The 18,888-nt window shown below is 37.2% G+C and overlaps 1 protein-coding gene across 2 annotated transcripts in view; it reads right to left on the bottom strand.

Annotated features, from left to right (window-relative positions):
* The window catches only part of LOC136037021 (mediator of RNA polymerase II transcription subunit 12-like protein), a 154,741-nt gene that overhangs the window by 70,638 nt on the left and 65,215 nt on the right, over positions 1-18,888 (bottom strand). For both annotated transcript variants that reach the window (XM_065719438.1, XM_065719439.1), the window contains exons 11-13: positions 14,158-14,317; positions 9,104-9,239; positions 5,207-5,305 (exon numbers count right to left, since the gene is read on the bottom strand). In XM_065719438.1, coding sequence (XP_065575510.1) covers positions 5,207-5,305; positions 9,104-9,239; positions 14,158-14,317 — 395 coding nt within the window. The remainder of the gene's footprint in view (positions 1-5,206; positions 5,306-9,103; positions 9,240-14,157; positions 14,318-18,888) is intronic.

The following is an 18,888-nucleotide window of genomic DNA, read 5'->3' as shown; positions in this document are numbered from 1 at the left end:
ATCAATACTAGTATACATGGAAACTATGTCAAAGCTGCTTAATATGGAATTTTCGGACATTTCTATCTGTTTCAATTTCTCTACAAGATCAAATGAATTTTATACATATAAGATTTTTGGGAGTGAAGCAATGGTTTAAATGCAGTGCATAACCATTTTCCAATGTTTGAGGCAGGCGATTTTGTACTAGTTACAATACGTCTTAGAGGGATGATTTGTTTGTGCAATGTTGGCAATACATAAAACTTTGAGCAAAAAACACCACGAGAGAGAAATTTGTTGTACAACTGAAGAGTGATTCTGCCATTTTCTTGAAGAGTTTTTATTCTTTTATAACTATTTGAGCAAATTGATCAGTCTGGTCATGGTTTGATTTAACATAAGTGTTTGTATGAATCAAATGTGACTGAATTTTAATACCATAGTCAGTTTTATTCATAATTACTAAGGAGTTGCTTTTATCGGCTTTCGTGATTGTTTTTGAGGAATCATTACTGAGTTTGTTCAAATTTTTTGTGTCATATGATTTTTCCATTGCGTTATTTGGAGAATTAGGAAGGTTTAATGAAGTTAATGAACAGTAAAGTGAGGTTTAATGAACAGTAAAGACTGTTAATCAAACAAGATCTAACAATATCTCAGTTTGAATCAAGAGCACTACATATGTGGAGATAATTCTAAAGATGCTACCAAGTTTGCAACTGGAACCTGTTTCGGTGAAAACGAATTTTTATAGGACTTTTCCTTCAACACAGCTAAGTTTTTTAGATGAAATATTTACAATCTTTGAAACATTTGAAAATTTGCAATTTACAAATTTATATTAAAAAAGAATTAAATTTTATTACAGACATACTTTTTGGCAACGGGTACCCAGTTTCTCTCGTAAATACTGTTATTGCTCAAAGATTAAAGATACATTCTTCTAAAGCCTTAAATCCCACACCAGTAAACGATTCGAATAAACCCACAAACACAATTTACCTACCTTACATTCCGAAAATTACTTCAAAACTGAAAAAAGTTTGTTTAAAAAATAATTTATGTGTTGTCTTCACAAGTAATTTAAGTATAATGAATCTTCTCCATTCTGGCAAGGATAAAACCCCAGTTACTCGTCTAAGAGGGGTGTATCAAATACCATGTAGTTGTGGAAATTATTACATTGGTCGAACCCACCAAAATTTAGGAACAAAATTACAGCAACACAAAGAGAGTATTGAAAAAGCATTAAAATCTAAAAATAGCTCCTTATTATTCTCTCTTCTGTATTTGTATTAGTAGACAAGCTGTTTTCTTGCTCTGGAGTTTACAGTGATCCATTTAGTTAGTATTTGCATTGGTAAAAGCGATGTCAATAGGGAAAGATGTATAGATTAATTGGATTTGAGCGAGTTTTTCCGTACTTCTCTGCAAAAGTGAGATGGACAGGCGATCCAACTCTCAGTCTATATGGCTAATTTTTCATAAATTGCTTGGGCAGAAAAACCAGCTATTGTGAAGACCCTTAAAGCAAACTTAGGAGTGATCGAAAAACATGTCCTAAGCTGAGCAGCTAATCGTTCCTTCAGGCTATTTATTGGCTCAGCCATAATATCTGGGGACTGACAAAGCCACTGCAATTATTTGATCAGTAAAACTTTGCTTTCTAAAACATAATTATACCCACTAGCTGCCAAATTACCCGTTTGAACAGGCCAAAAATGTCAATGACGGCTTCACGATGGACCAATCATTTCTATAAAATTGAAGTTGTGTGATTTTAGCGTCATAAACGTTTAGGTTGAAAAGGTCACGCCGTGAATCTTTTCGGGTGCAGTACATTTCTATCATTGAAAGACTGCTGTTCCGTCGAGCATTCCCATCCTTTGTGGATGGACTTAGATTATATGTCTTGCAGATAGCTTCAGAAAGGTTGTGCGATTTGGATTTTAACCAGCCTTCACATTCGTACCAGTACTCTTTCCAGTGTCATTGCTTCACTAGAAACAAATCTTTTGTCAAGGTCATTCGTGCAGTGCTGTCAAGGCACTCAAGGTCAATTGCTGTCAAGGTCCGGAACAGTTCCTAGTTCCTTGCAACTATCATCATCATTACTGCCATCAGTGCACACATATTCTTCGCAGAGCTATCTACTCTACCAAGAACAACCAAAGGGTGCAAATCCAATTACACTTTTTCGCTAGACAGGCTACATAGGGGAGGGGCAAGGGGATTTATAATTTTGCATTTGGGGTAAGAATATTTAAGATTTTTTCTTCGGTTCTCAAAAAAGAGTGTACGTTTAGTTTTATTTGCTTTTATTTTATTTTTCATCTGACCAGCTCTGGTTAGTTTGTTCCTTGGTTTTTTCTTTAATTCATTTAGTAAGTTACAAAGATTTTTCTTGCGAGCGTATAAAATAGGAGTTAATACTACACGAGCGTCTCCAAATTAATCCTAAAAGCAAGAAAAATTGAAATTGGTCATGTTAACTTCTGTGCAGCTCAAACAGTATTACTTGTTGCTATCTCTTTGCACCTATTTCCAATATTCCGGGTCTTATTTTAGGCACCTTCTGAATTGTCATGTAAAAAAAAGAAAATAAAGATAAGTATTTTGAAAAATTTCCTTTCTGTCTTGTAATCATTTTCCTTCTTTATTTCCTCTTTTCAGGTTATAGTCCGTTATTCGGTTGATTAACAAGAGCTAAGAGCTCATATGCCACTTGTGACGAGGCCAGAAGAGCCAAGAGCTCATATAGTATGAGCTCTAACAAAATTCTAAGAATCAATAGATTGATTTAAAAGGAAAATCAGAGGCTTAATGCCGGTCGGGATTTAAAATAAGAGCTCTGAGTCACGATGTCCTTCTAAATATCAAAATTCATTAAGATCTGATCACCCACTCGTAAGTTATAAATACCTCATTTTTTCTAATTTTTCCTCTCCCTTCAGCCCCCCAGATGGTCAAATCAGGGAAAACGACTTTATCAAGTCAACTTGTGCAGCTCCCTGACACACCTACCAATTTGCATCGTCCTAGCACGTCCAGAAGCACCGAACTCGCCAAAGCACTGAACCCAACCCCCTAACTCCCCCGAAGAGAGTGAATCCAGTACGGTTACGTCAATCACGTATCTACGACACTTGCTTATTCTACCCACCGAACTTACTCCCGATTCCTCCACTCTAAGCGTTTTCCAAGATTTCCGATTTCCCCCTTCGACTCCTCCCAATGTCAACAGATCTGGTCGGGATTTGAAATAAGAGCTCTGAGACATGAGTTCCTTCTAAATATCAAATTTCATTAAGATCCAGTCACCCATTCTTAAGTTGAAAATACCTCAATTTTTCTAATTTTCCAAAATTAATACCCCAGCTCCTCCAAAGAGAACGGATCCGTTCCAATTATGCCAATCACATATCTGGAACTTGTGATCATTCTCCCCATCAAGTTTCATCCCGATCTCTCCACTCTAAGCGTCCAAGATTTCTGTTTCTCCTCTCCAACCCCTATGTCCCCTGGATCCAATTCAAGTCAGAAATGGATTATCTGAGACACAAGATCCTTCTATATATCAAGTTACATTAAGATCCGATCATCTATTCGTAAGATAAAGATACCCCAATTTTCACGTTTTCCAAGAATTCCGGTTTCCAACTCCAACTCCCCCCAATGTCAAAGGATCTGGTCGGAGTTTAAAATAAGAGCTCTAAAGCACAAGATCCTTCTAAATATCAAATTTCATTAAGATCTTATCACCCGTTCGTAAGTTAAAAATACCTCATTTTTTCTAATTTTTCCGAATTATCCCCCCCCCCCCCAACTCAACCAAAGAGAGCGGAACCGGTCCAGTTATGTCGGTCACGTATCTTCCTGATCTCTCCGCTTTAAGTGTTTTCTATGATTCCCCCCCCCCCAATGAAGCTGGATCCAGTTGGGATTTAAAATAAGAGGTCTGAGTTACGAGGTCCTTCTAAATATGAAGTTTCATGAAGATCCGATCACTCCTTCGTAAGTTAAAAATACGTCATTTTTTCTAATTTTTAACAATTAACCCCCCCCCCTCAACTCCTCCAAATAGAGCGGATCCGTTCCAATTATGTTAATCACGTATCTAGGACTTCTCGTTATTTTTCCCACCAATTTTCATCCCGATCCCTCGACTCTAAGCGTTTTCCAAGATTTTAAGTTCCCCCCCAAACTCCCCCCAATGTCACCAGATCCCAATGACACCATGTCATCCCCCGATGTATCAATTTTCATTGAGATCCGATCATCCGCTCGTAAGTTAAAAATACCTAATTTTTTCTAGTTTTTCAGAACCAACTCTCCCCCCCCCCAACTACCCCACAGAGAGCGGGTCCGTTCCGGTTATATCAATCACGTATCTAGGACTTGTAATTATATTTCCCACCAAGTTTCGTCCCGATCCCTCCACTCTAAGCGTTTTCCAAGATTTTAGGTTTCCCCCCCCCAATGTCACCAGATCCGGTCGGGATTTAAGAGCTCTGAGACACGATATCCTTCCAAACATCAAGTTTCATTAAGATCTGATCACCCGTTTGTAAGTTAAAATTACCTCATTTTTTCTAATTTCTCCGATTCAACCGTCCCCCACTCCCCCCCCCCCCCAGATGGTCGAATCGGGGAAACAACAATTTATAATTTAATCTGGTCTGGTTCCTGATACGCCTGCCAAATTTCATCGTCCCAGCTTACCTGGAAGTGCATAAAGTAGCAAAACCGGGACAGACAGACCGACAGAATTTGCGATCGCTGTATGTCACTTGGTAGATACCAAGTGCCATAAAAACAGGACAAACTAAAGGTAGAAACAGCATACCCTTGACTTTCCCTACCGCCAGGACTTGAGAAAGGTGCTTTTTTCTTTTAACTGATGTTTTTAATTTTGCCTTTCATTATTGTCCAATGGAGTTTAGTCTATTTTTTTCTCTTTCTGCACTGAAGAAGGCTGATTGGAAAAATTTGAAAAATTTGGATTTTACTCATTTTTCACTAGGTGATTTACTTTGTGTTCATGCATTGTCCTCCATTTTCTCGTTTTGTCATACTTTAGCAGTGTGGTCTCAGAAATAAATTATTTGTTGACAGTATAGATTTGCAGTACTAGGTTCTAACAACCATTTTGCTAGGTTTGTGCGCAAATGTCACATATTTCATATATAGATCAAATTTAAATTAGCCAAAGCAGTCACATTACCTGAGGTAGTGGGAAATGCATCGTGTAGAGTAAATGTCTCGGTTGTTTCTTACTTTCACTTGTTGTGCTTGGTTCTGGCTTGGGACTTGAACAATCATCCTGAAAGAGTCAACACAATAAGGGGCAAACACTAGTCAGGCTGTAATTAGAATTGAACAGTACTAAGTACTAACCCTCACCCAGGCATCTACGCAGAGAGCTGTTTGACCAAGATGGTCAAACTGCCCGTGTTTATATCACTGATCGGATCTTAAAAACTAAAGTTTGGAAACAAAATAAAGCCAAAGGATCCTCATGTTACGTTAATTCCAAATACATAAAATTTACTAAGTGTAAAAATGCGTCTCAACGCGTCTCTTAAAAATGCGATATCACTGATCGGACCTTAAAAGCTAAATTTTGGAAACAAAATAAAGTCAAAGGATCCTCATGTTACGTTAATTCCAAATACATAAAATTTACTAAGTGTAAAAATGCGTCTCAACGCGTCTCTTAAAAATGCGATATCACTGATCGGACCTTAAAAGCTAAATTTTGGAAACAAAATAAAGTCAAAGGAATCCTCGTGTTATGTTAATTCCAAATACATAAAAGTTACTAAGTTTAAAAATGCGTCTCAAAAGTTGTTAGCATACAAAAGTTTCCATAATTTTATAGATAGAGGGAAGACACCCACCAAAACGATCTGGTTTTGATGAGAATCGAACCTTAAATATTAAATGTTCTCTTGCCATATTTTCCAGCTAATGCCTATAAAAATTTCAAATCTCATATCTATTCCTGTCACGGATTCATTTTCTTTCTTTCTTCACAAGGGAATCATACCAGGCCAGCGGTTAGAAAATTTCGAAAATGATTTTATTCAAACAAAATCAAGAATTTCAATACCCTTTTAGATTCCAATTATGATCTGAGGACAACTGAGCCCCCTCCTGCGCCCTTTTACATTTCCGAGTCACTAGCAGTCAGACTCAGTGTTGCAAGAAATTTCAAGGCAGTTATTTTGATCAGAAGGGCGGAAATGCAATTAAATATGCCCTGAAGGCAGGACGATGCTTGCAGTCCTTAGCTTAAGAGTTCTGAGTTATGACGAATTGCTCATTTTATAAAGGATTCATAAATAAATACGATTGCTATGCATTTTTAGCTCGGAATATTAAAACAATTTTGATCACGAGTATTTTAGGCTTTTCAAATGAAATTCGGGGTGAGTTACACAAACTTGCTCAAACGATTAATTTGAAATGGAAAAACTGTTCTAATCAGTTTCATTAGAAAGCTGAGCATATTATACCTTGTTGGGATTCGGATCGCACAGGAATTTTATTAATTACACAAGGTCTTAAAATACTGAAAGGGAGCTTTTTCACACAGAAATTAGGAGTTCTATTACCTTTCATATGAGCTAGAAATGATTGGGGGGATAGGCTTCCATGCCTTTTTGGCCAGAGATACCATTGCGATGAATAATATGAAACTGAGAGTAAAAAAAAAGAATTTTCAATCAGAGATAATGAAATCTACCAGAGGCAAGAGGCAATCAAATACCATTCTAGAGGCAAACTCCCTGAAATACCTTCAACAGGATAATACAAGCAAACACAAACTAAATTAAAACTATTTTGTATAAACGCAATGAAAAGAAGAAGTTTCGACATAAAACTTAAAATGGAGAGGAATCATCCTGTGTATGAGAGGGAAATATACCACCACTCAACCCCATACCCCAATCTATACACTAAAATCAAAATTTTCCCAACAATACTTCAAAATCAAAGGCTCTAGTACAAGACTAATTTGATAAAAAGTTCATTTATTCTTTCATAATGTTTTAGGAACTGAAGGTTTATTTATTTACATTTATTTATTTACTATAAACAATAAAATTGTCAGTTCAAGTATTTTCAAAGGTAATCGGTAAATAAAACCCATGCAGTCACCGAAAGGATATATATTATCAGTCTAAAATAGTTTTAGTTAGGCTCCAGTTAAATTTTACCGTCAAGTAAGAGCGTTGATCGGATGAAAGTTTCTATATAAAACTTAAACTGGACAGGAATCATCCTGTGTATGAGAGGGAAATATCCCACCACTCAACCCCATACCCCAATCTATACACTAAAATCAAAATTTTCCCAACAATACTTCAAAATCAAAGGCTCTAATATAAGAGCAATTTGATAAAAAGTTCATTTATTCTTTCATAATGTTTTAGGAACTGAAGGGTTTATTTATTTACATTTATTTATTTACTATAAACAATAAAATTGTCAGTTCAAGTATTTTCAAAGGTAATCGGTAAATAAAACCCATGCAGTCACCGAAAGGCTACATTTTATCAGTCTAAAATAGTTTTAGTTAGGCTCCAGTTAAATTTTACCGTCAAGTAAACTACCGTCCTTAAATTTTTTTACTACCGTACTTAAATTTTACCGTCAAGAAAGCTTCTCTCACATAAAAAAAAACGTCTGTTCGTTTTAAGTTTTAACATCGCTTTACTTTCACTTTACTTACACTTCACTTTTTACTTTCATTCGTCAAAGAGCAGTTATTTTTTCATTTATTTATCTTTAAGACGACTCTCAACGAGTCCTTGTTTTCATTGAAAGTAAATAAAACAATCACTTCACGGATATGAAAACCTTCTTTAACCAAAAACCAGACTAAACTTAAAAACTAATATAGTAAATATAAGCATATGTGGCTCATATCACTTCACGGTAAATATATGGTAAAGATCGCTTCCAGCAACAAAGACTATATTGGCTAAACCGCCGTGCGTAGGTATATAACGTTTGAGACCCTTTGAGGTAGACATGCAGATCGCAAGATTTTAGGGCCCTCTTTCCCTTATAGAACTCAAATTGAGTCTTGAGCCAAAAATTTCCGATACGTAAAAGAGCTCTCACTTTCGGCCAGGGTTTGTAGAAACTCGAAACCCCATCTGTTATATTTTTCATATTCCCCTTAAAGGTAGGATCAGGAACAGCCCCTGAAAGTTACAAGCGAGTCTCTGAGGATTCCTGTTATTACAAGAAACTAGCAAATCCACCACTACAGATATCATGGATCGAATATGGGCCCCCAAATGGAACAGCAATGTAACCTTCCTTTACTTATCAGAAAGTTTGTTGAGACCTGATATCCTCTACAATACAAATCCTGCTGACAAGAATTTACCTCAACTTCATATTTATGAGGCAGATTATAGCCATATTTAAGCCTAGTCCTAAACCCAACACAATTACCAAAACAACAATTAAATAAAAAACAAAAATATCAGAGCTTGGGATTTCGGAATATATTTTTCCTGAATAATTCGGGAAATTTGAAAAGACGCAGAATGGCGACATCGGGTTATCAAGGGATCATTCTACGTCACAGCCTGATATTCTGTGCTCCTTAAGAAATTTATTTTTGGACCTAAAACAATCTGTTTTGATACTTTTTCGCAGACTAGAAAGAAAAAACTTGTATTACTAGAGATAATTACAAATTTTACATTTTACATTTTCCATTTCACATCCTCGTTTTGCAGAAAAACTTTCAACTTTTTATGTCTTACAGTGCACGAGCTAAAAAGAACTGATCAAAAGAAAAAAAAAATCGAAAGCACAGCTCAGGTACATACAATTTAAAAACGAAATTCAAGCAGTAAAATGTTGCTAATCATTTTTTAAAGAAGACATTATGCAATAATACTGAACGCTGAAAGTGTTCTATATTCTGATCCTCAAATTCGGCGTAGAAAATTTTGTCCACCACTCGTTCGATGTCTTACACTAAAATAAAATAGCAAATAATAAATGAACAACACTCATTTCATATTTCTTAAAGTCAAGTATTATTATTACGTGTAACATTCAGTCAGTTTAAAAAATTAACTAAGAGGCTTACACCACCCATTTGCTGGCCTTTGATATCCTGGAGTATTTTGTCCAAATCATCGTCGATAATTTTGCTGTCATCAAAGTCGTATCCACTGCTTGGAAACATAGAGCCCCCCAAATCGTTTTTCATGATTGATCTCAACCTGAAAATAGCATAAAAATTATTCAAGCTGTTAACAGAGGGTCAACTATGATTACCACCCATGGTGATATTCCTTTTTTTCTCATTGTAGCACAAAACTTATTTTGCACTCTATTAGGAGCTTTTGTAGAATCAAGTGTGCCTTTTTGGAATGAGAAGTAACCACATTGAAAATTAGTTTAAATTTTTCGTCTGAAATCTTTTGAAAAGCGGAAAAAGAGACAATGATTAGAAAATACGAGATAAGGCAAATAATTACCAGAAAGGATGTCAAGTAATTGCTTTTTAGGGGCCAGTCACATGGAATAAAGTTTGAAGGTAGTTTATCACTTTGTAGACTCTCCGAGTCTGGAATAAAGGAAAACCTAAGATGAACTTGTCCAATTTGGCAACCCCACTTCAAACAGTATCCAACAAAAACATGGGAAGCAGGAGGAAAACTCAAATTCAAACAAAACTCATTATTTTCGGCACTGTAACTCAGATAAGCGATTTTTCGAATTGAATTCAACAACGAAACAACCGAATGGATTGATTATCAAACTAAATCTCTTATTTAAAACTAACTCGGCTAGATCTGAGACTCCCATGTGAAATGGGTGTGAATTATTAGCACTTCAAATTCTGCAGTTTCGGGTTTGAACAAACAAAATTAGTCAATGTTTATAATTTCCTTTAGAACAGGGTAGGAGTATCTTGAAAAACAGTAAATAAATTGATTATTATTCTATAATCATAAGCCATTAATTAGTGAAATTACAAATAATTCATGCTGACATCGATCGAAAACCCAATTCAAGATCTAAAATTCACTGGCTGGGGTTCAATAATCGGACCCCACGAGAAATCAAATTGCATATGGCTGCAGATGTAGCAAACTGGCCAGTGGCCTACATGGTTGCCAACTTGCACGCTTTTCGTGTGAAATGCACTCTTTTTTACCAAAAAGGAGAAACGGAAGAGAGAAAACCATTCTATTTGTGTGTTAGTTTCCATTCATTTTGAATGTCAGTAGTTGGCAGCTTCATCAGAAGTGTAATTAACCCAAGGAACAGGGTAACTAACGTGCACACTTTTCATTTGAAATGCAGTTTCTCATACCTCAGAGGTGATGCACAAGCTTTGGCAGCCATGCGCGTTCAAATTTTTTGATTTGCACTCTTTTTGAGCGAAAATTACTCTTTTTTACCTTGATTTTCACTCTTTTTGCATGTCAGTGGTTGGGAACCATGGTGGCCTAGCTAGTAACCCCCCAAAAAATTTATGTACTTTGTACCAGACTAAGCCACAATATTCAGCAACCATCCGTTACTGAACTATTTTTTTCCTAAAATTAGCACGATAGAAAAGGAGCTTCTAAAGATTAAGAATATCAACTGATGGTTCAAAAAAATCCAACTTTAAAAAAAATAACAAAACTTTCAAAAAAAAAATAACTAAACTTACAGTCTATACAGCATAGCCTAGTCAATGAAGCCCTTGAAGACTAACTAATGGTATTTTGGGTTTTAGACAGTAAGATGTTATTTAATACTGAATTAATGTTAGACTTTTGACTACTTAAAAATAACACGTCGTTTAGCTTTTCGGCAAAAAGTCCATGAGCAGTAACATTTTGAAAGCGTACACTCATCTATGTAATAAGATAATATCAAAGGAGAAAATCTATGCACGATTTTCACTAAAACAGTTTCAGAAAATTATACCGTAACTCAAAAAACAAACTTCTACAGTTACTGCAAGGCCTTAGCAAGCGTCGTCAACTCAACTTACTTTACTTATATCTCCCGTCAGGCAATATTTGGCTTAGGGACTAATGTCTACCTCTTCCATCCACCTCTTCCATCAGCCCATAGAGAGTGCTTATGCTTCTCGAAGTCTGATACTTGCAATCGTGAGGAGCTCGACAAGACTAGCAGATCATCGTTTCTCCGGCCGACCTCAGGATCACTTTCAGCGAAATATGGTTGGATGGAAGTAGTATAAAATCTTTGTTGGTAGGGGTTGAGCCTTTGGAAGCAGGCGTCCAAACCATCGTAGGTTCTTCCTGCTTGTAGAGCTATACATCGAATCATTGCAAAGCTACAGTTTTCTACAGGATCTTTGTCTGGAATACATGGTGAGATGGTGGTGAGAATTGCGGCAGACGTTTGTCATTTTTCAGCTCTACAGAGTATCACAAAGCCGACGAAGGTATTAAAAATAAGCAGTGTCGTTTCAGGGATTATGATACATTTTCCGAAAAGTTAGTGGTTCAATCTGCCTATGGCACAAGAAACCTCAAATATTCTCGGCTGCATCCCAGAAACAAGAAAGCCATCTAAAGAAATATGGAACCAAGCTAGGTGAACTTTTAGAACACTTTTATGCTGGTGGCGGTATCCATATTAACTGAGGAATCAGCAGCAGGAGCGGACAAGTAAATGGCCATGACTTTGATTTTATTCAAGTTTATCTGTAGTACAACTCTTACGGGTTCTCTTCGAAAAATTCGGAGCACTTTCAGCAGTCAGTTCACGGAATTCACCAGAATGGCCAAGTCATTGGCAAAGCCAGAGTCTGAAGATAACATGATCCAGGAAACTTGGGCCCGGATCTGAGGTGTTAAGTCACTTTCTGTAACACTTGTCTTCAAGTTGGGGGTTACTAGTCCTGTCGACACTAGGCCTGGGATCTTCTTAGAGTTGGTAACCTAAGGTAAGTTAGAGTTGGTAACCTCCTTAGAGTTGGCAAACCTAGATACTGAAATTCCCAGGAATGGGCTCCACTCGCTCCACAAGATTGTGGCCAACTTGATATCGGTGTTTAGTTAGGGAGGACCCCTTATTCAGAGGCACGTTCTCAGCAGACACAGTATTCTTAGTTCCAGACGAAATCCATTTACCAGCATGCATTCTCTCTCCAACAATTTTGATGCGTGAAAATAAGCATGTATAGGCACAATTCCATAACAAACGTCAATTAGCCGCAAGTGACCATAATTAAAATCTCTAATGAAAAATCTGGGGAATCAATAATCAATGTTTTTAGTTGTGTCTTGGAGAACAAATTTCACATAATGATAGTTTCAAACAGTTCGTGTTAACGAACTGTAGTAAGGAGCGACCCGGCTACATAGCTACATCAAAAGAATCGTATTTTAATGCTGATTTTAAATATATAAGCTTCATCAAGTTTAGTCTTACCCATCAAAAGTTACGAGCCTGAGAAAATTTGCGTTATTTTAGAAAATAGGGGGAAACACCCCTAAAAATCATAGAACCTTAACGAAAATCACACCATCAGATTCAGCGTATCAGAGAACCCTACTGTAGAAGTTTCAAGCTCCTATCTACAAAAGTGTGGAATTTTATATTTTTTGCCAGAAGGCAGATCACGGATGCGTGTTTATTTGTTTGTTTGTTTTTTTTTTTTGTTTTTTTTTTTTTCAGGGGTGATCGTATCGACCCAGTTGTCCTAGAATGTTGCGAGAGGGTTCATTCTGACGGAAATGAAAAGTTCTAGTGCCCTTTTTAAGTGACCAAAAAAATTGGAGGGCACCTAGGCCCCCTCCCACACTAATTGTTTTCCCAAAGTCAACGGATCAAAATTCTGAGATAGCCATTTTATTCAGCGTAGTCGAAAAACCTTATAACTATGTCTTTGGGGACGACTTACTCCCCCACAGTCCCCGTGGGAGGGGTTACAAGTTCAAAACTTTGACCAGTGCTTACATATAGTAATGGTTATTGGGAAGTGTACAGGCGTTTTCAGGAGGATTTTTTGGTTGGAGGCAGGGGTCGAGAAGAGGTGAATATGCTGGGGGAACTTTCCATCGAGGAATTTGTCATGGGGGAAGAAAATTTCCATGAAGGGAGCGCAGGATTTACTAGCATTACTTAAAAAAACAATGAAAAAGTTTTTGTTTCAGCTGGAAGTAAGCAGCAGCATTAAAACTTAAAACGAACAGAAATTATTACCCATATGAGGCTCACCTCCTCCTAATACCTCGCTCTTTACGCCAAAGTATTTTTAGTAATTTCAACTATTTATTCTGCGGCTTTTGTGATTCAGGGGTCATTCTTAATGAATTGGGACAAAATTTAAGCTTTAGTGTAAAGTGCGAGGAACTGACGAGGGGGCGAACCCCCTCATATATGTAATAAAAACATAAGAATACAAAAGTTCTTTACGTAAGCTAATTTATAAGTTACGTATAACTTTTACTTATAAAAAGATTCGTAAAAAATTAAAAGTTCTAGTTGCCTTTTTAATTAACCGAAAATCGGAGGGCAACTAGGCTTCCTCCCCCGCTCTTTTTTTCTCAAAACTATTCGATAAAAATTATGAGAAAGCCATTTAGCCAAAAAAAAAATAAATATACAAATTTCGTTTTAATTATTTCTTTGCACAGAGCCAAAATCAAAACATACATTGATTCAAAAACGTTCAGAAATTAAAAAAAAAAACAAGTTTTTTAAATGAAAGTAAAGAGCGACATTAAAACTTAAAACGAACAGAAATTACTCCGTATATGAAAGGGGCTTTAGCTTCTCAACACTCCGCTCTTTACGCTAGTTTTTTACTGTCTTAAAATGTAGAGTTAAGAGAAAGAGTCAAACTTTTGCGTAAAGAGCGGGGCGTTGAGAAGGAAAAGCCCCTTTCATATACGGAGTAATTTCTGTTCGTTTTAAGTTTTAATGTCGCTCCTTACTTTCATTTAAAAAACTTGTTTTTTTTATTTAATCCTACTTTGTAGAGACCCTAAATGTCCTACGGACCTTAAACAAACAAAATGCAGACAATGTGTTTACTTTTGGGGGGAGGAGCTTCGAGTTGTTTATATCGTGCATATATTTTGGGTCTAAATTACATAATCGCAATTTATAGTCCATTTCACTGTCATCAACGTTGAAATTGATATCAATAAAACTTCATACCCCAGATCAGAAACTCCCCGGTTGATATTCAATAGATCACCACGAGAAATAAGTGTGCACATGTAGGCATCATGTGAGAAAACATCGTTCCGAACAAATTCATAAAATAGGTGAACAAGACTTCCAAACACAAGCTTCTGCTGTAACGACGGGGTCTCTCCTACAAAAAAAAACACTGATAAGAAATAAATAAAAATGAATTAGCACATTATAGAGGTAGTTGCTCTTCCAAGGGAAGTAATTCCTACCCCTGCCCCCTCCCAATGAACGTGTCTGTTTGGTATAATTTTGGTAACTTAAGTAAGCAACTTAAAGCTGGTATGCCTACTAGTGACGCATTTTTAAATCTCGTGACACCCCAGTCGATGACTGGATGTTAGACCTAACACTAGACCTTGATAAATGAAATAGAATTGTGAGCTTGTAACGATTTACCCAGATTCTCGAATTAAGGTATATCTCAAATCGTCTGTGACAGACGATCTGTCCCTCTTTTTTACCAAAATTTTAATTAAAAACACTCTAGGAAATTGTTGATGCTTTATTCAGTCTCTGTTACGGATTTATCCTTTATCTATAATTCACTTGTTTTATAGCCTGAATAAGCGCAAAATTCCTTTTTTTTAGATACGTATTTTTAGTTTTAAAAAAATAATTGGAACATATATTTAATGTTTAGTACCAAATGTAGAGTTGAGCCCTATCTATATAAAGAAGAAAAAAATACGCACAATAAATACAACAAGAGCTAACAGCTCATATGGCACTTGTGACGAGACAAGAAGAGCTAAGAGGCAAGAGCTCATATGGTATAAGCTCTAACAAAATTCTAAGAATCAATAGATTGATTTAAAAGGAAAATCAGAGGCTTAATGCAGGTCAGGATTTAAAATATGAGCTGTGAGTCACGATGTCCTAAATATCAAAATTCATTAAGATCCGATCACCCACTCGTAAGTTATAAATACCTCATTTTTTCTAATTTTTCCTCTCCCTTTAGCCCCCCAGATGGTCGAATCTGGGAAAACGACTTTATCAAGTCAATTTGTGCAACTCCCTGACACGCCTACCAACTTTCATCGTCCTAGAACGTCCAAAAGCACCAAACTCGCCAAATCACTGAACCCCTCCCCCCAGCTCCCCCAAAGAGAGTGAATCCAGTACGGTTACGTCAATCACGTATCAAGGACATTTGCTTATTCTATCCACCAAGCTTCATCCCGATTCCTCCACTCCAAGCGTTTTCCAAGATTTCCCCCTCCAACTCCCCCCCATGTCAAAAGATCTGGTCAGGATTTGAAATAAAAGCTCTGAGACATGAATTCCTTCCAAATATCAAATTTCATTAAGATCCGGTCACCCGTTCTTAAGTTAAAAATACCTCAATGTTTAACACCGCCCCCCCCCCCCCAGCTCCTCCAAAGAGAACGGATCCGTTCCAATTATGTCAATCACGTATCTAGAACTTGTGCTTATTCTTCCCATCAAGTTTCATCCCGATCTCTCCACTCTAAGCGTTTTCCAAGATTTCTATTCCCCTCCTCCAACTCCCTATGTCCCCGGATCCAATCCGAGTCGAAAATGGAGCATCTGAGACATAAGATCCTTCTATATATAAGTTTGATTAAGATCCAATCACCTATTCGTAAGATAAAAATACCCCAATTTTCACGTTTTCCAAGAATTCCAGTTTCCCCCTCCAACTCCCCCCAGTGTCACAGGATCTGGTCGGAATTTAAAATTAGAGCTTTAAAGCACAAGATCCTTCTAAATATCAAATTTCATTAAGATCTGGTCACCCGTTCGTAAGTTACAAATGCCTCATTTTTCCGAATTACCCCCCCCCCCCCAACTCCACCAAAGAGAGAAAATCCGGTCCGGTTATGTCAGTCACGTATCTTACACAGGTTTTTAATCTTCCCATCCAGTTTCATCCTGATCTCTCCGCTTTACGTATTTTCAAAGATTTCCGGTCGCCCCCAACTTCCCCCCCCCCCATTGACGCTGGATCCGGTTGAGATTTGAAATAAGAGATCTGAGTTACGAGGTCCTTCTAAATATGAAGTTTCATGAAGATCCTATCACCGCTTCGTAAGTTAAAAATACGTCATTTTTCTAATTTTTCAGAATTAATCCCCCCCCCAATAGAGCGGCTCCATTACAATTATGTCAATCACGTATCTAAGACTTCTGCTTATTTTTCCCACCAAGTTTCATCCCGATCCCTCCAATCTAAGCATTTCCATGATTTTAGGTCCCCCCCCCCCAAACTCCCCCCAATGTCACCAGATCCGGTCGGGATTTAAAATAACAGCTTTGAGACACGATATTCTTCCAAACATCAAATTTCATTAAGATCTGATCAACCGTTCGTAAGTTAAAAATACTTCATTTTTCTATTTTTTCCGAATTAGACGGCCTCCCACTCCCCCCCCCCCCCACAGATGGTCAAATAGGGAAAACGACTATTTCTAATTTAATCTGGTCCGGTCCCTGATACGCCTGCCAAATTTCATCGTCCTAGCTTACCTGGAAGTGCCTAAAGTAGCAAAACCGGGAATGACAGACCGGCAGACAGACCGACAGAATTTGCGATTGCTATATGTCACTTGGTTAATACAAAGTGCCATAAAAAAGCGATTTACGAAAAGCAATCTCTTGGAGTAAACAGAAAAAAAGAACTAATCCAAACCAACACCTTGATTAGAAAACTTGTTTTTGTCACCATAGAAGACATCTTCAAAATACTAGGTAATTTTTAGGCATTATTGCATATATTCTGGGGTATCCATTCTTTTCCAAATCTCTTTTTTAGCAAGGCTTGTTCTATAGATATAATTTGTGCATCCTAAAGACACAACTCAACCGATACCCCAGTCATCATGGGCACAGCTATGAGAATGGCCCAACTGAAAACTGAAAGCAACCTTTGCAATGTTAAGGTGTCAAAAAAAATGGTAGGAATCTTCAATTCTCGCATTTACATACCTCACTCCATCTATCTATGAAGAACATTCTTTTTCTTATCCCCATGCTATTTCCATCAAGGAGGTACTCAGGGGACACACGAAAACAGTAATTATACATAGTTCCTTAACTTTTCATATCACAATAATTAAAAAAAAATATTAGTACACGCCCCCTCCCCCCAAAAAAAAGATAAATTGCTAGGTGCCTTATTAGTAATGATTAAGGAATGAGATTTACTTCCCGTTTTTACACATTAGTTAACAAACAGAGTATAAGATGGATAGATAGACAGATATTAATTGAACCAAAGCCACTTTGGGCCATGGCAAAAAATAAAATAAAAAATGGCACAAAATAATAGCAAAGAATAATAACACAAATAACAAAAGATGGTACAAAACAATAACAATGAAAACAAGAGCTAAGAGCTCATATGGCACTTGTGACGAGGCGAGAAGAGCTAAGAGCCAAGAGATCATATGGTATGAGCTCTAACAAAATTCTATGAATCAATAGATTGATTTAAAAAGGAAAATAAGAGGCTTAATGCCGGTCAAGATTTAAAATAAGAGCTCTGAGTCACAAAGTCCTTCTAAATATCAAAATTCATTAAGATCCGATCACCGACTCGTAAGTTATAAATACCTAATTTTTTCTAATTTTTCCTCTCCCTTTTGCCCCCCAGATGGTCGAATCTGGGAAAACCACTTTATCAAGTCAAATTGTGCAACTCCCTGACACGCCTACCAATTTTCATCGCCCTAGCACGTCCAGAAGCACCGAACTCGCCAAATCACTGAACCCCTCCCCCCAACTCCCCCAAAGAGAGCGAATCCAGTACGATTCTGTCAATCACGTATCAAGGACATTTGTTTATTCTATCCACCAAGCTTCATCCCGATTCCTACACTCCAAGTGTTTTTCCAAGATTTCCCCCTCCAAATCCCCACAATGTCAAAAGATCTGGTCGGGATTTGAAATAAGAGCTCTGAGACATGAATTCCTTCTAAAAATCAAATTTCATTACGATCCGATCATCTATTCGTAAGATATAAATACTCCAATTTTCATGTTTTCCAAGAATTCCGGTTCCCCCCTCCAACTCCCCCGAATGTCACAGGATCTGGTCAGAATTTGAAATTAGAACTTTAAAGCACAAGATCCTTCTAAATATCAAATTTCATTAAGATCTGGTCACCCTTTCGTAAGTTACAAATACCTCAATTTTCAAAATAACCCCCCCCCCCAATTCCACCAAAGAGAGCAGATCCGGTCCAGTTATGTCAGTCACGTATCTTAGACAGGTTTCTATTCTTCCCATCCAGTTTCATCCTGATCTCACCGCTTTAAGTATTTTCTAAGATTTCCAGTCCCCCCAACTGCCCCCCCCCCCAATTACGCTTGATCCGGTTGAGATGTAAAATAAGATATCGGAGTTACGAGGTCCTTCTAAATATGAAGTTTCATGAAGATCCGATCACTCCTTTGTAAGTTAAAAATACGTCATTTTTCTTATTTTTCAGAATTACACCCCCCCCCCCCCCCCCGCAATTGAGCGGATCCGTTCCAATTATGTAAATCACGTATGCAAGACTTCTGCTTATTTTTCCAACCAAGTTTCATCCCAATCCCTCCAATCTAAGCGTTTCCCATCATTTTAGGTCTCCCCACCCCAAACTTCCCCCAATGTCACCAGGTCCGGTCAGGATTTAAAATAAGAGCTTTGAGACACGATATCCTTCTAAAAATCGAATTTCATGG

Source organism: Artemia franciscana, chromosome 16 (assembly GCF_032884065.1).
Source record: "Artemia franciscana chromosome 16, ASM3288406v1, whole genome shotgun sequence".
Classification (NCBI taxonomy): Eukaryota; Metazoa; Arthropoda; class Branchiopoda; order Anostraca; family Artemiidae; genus Artemia; species Artemia franciscana.
Note: the sequence above shows the minus strand (reverse complement) of the source record. Positions and strands in the feature narration are given on the sequence as shown.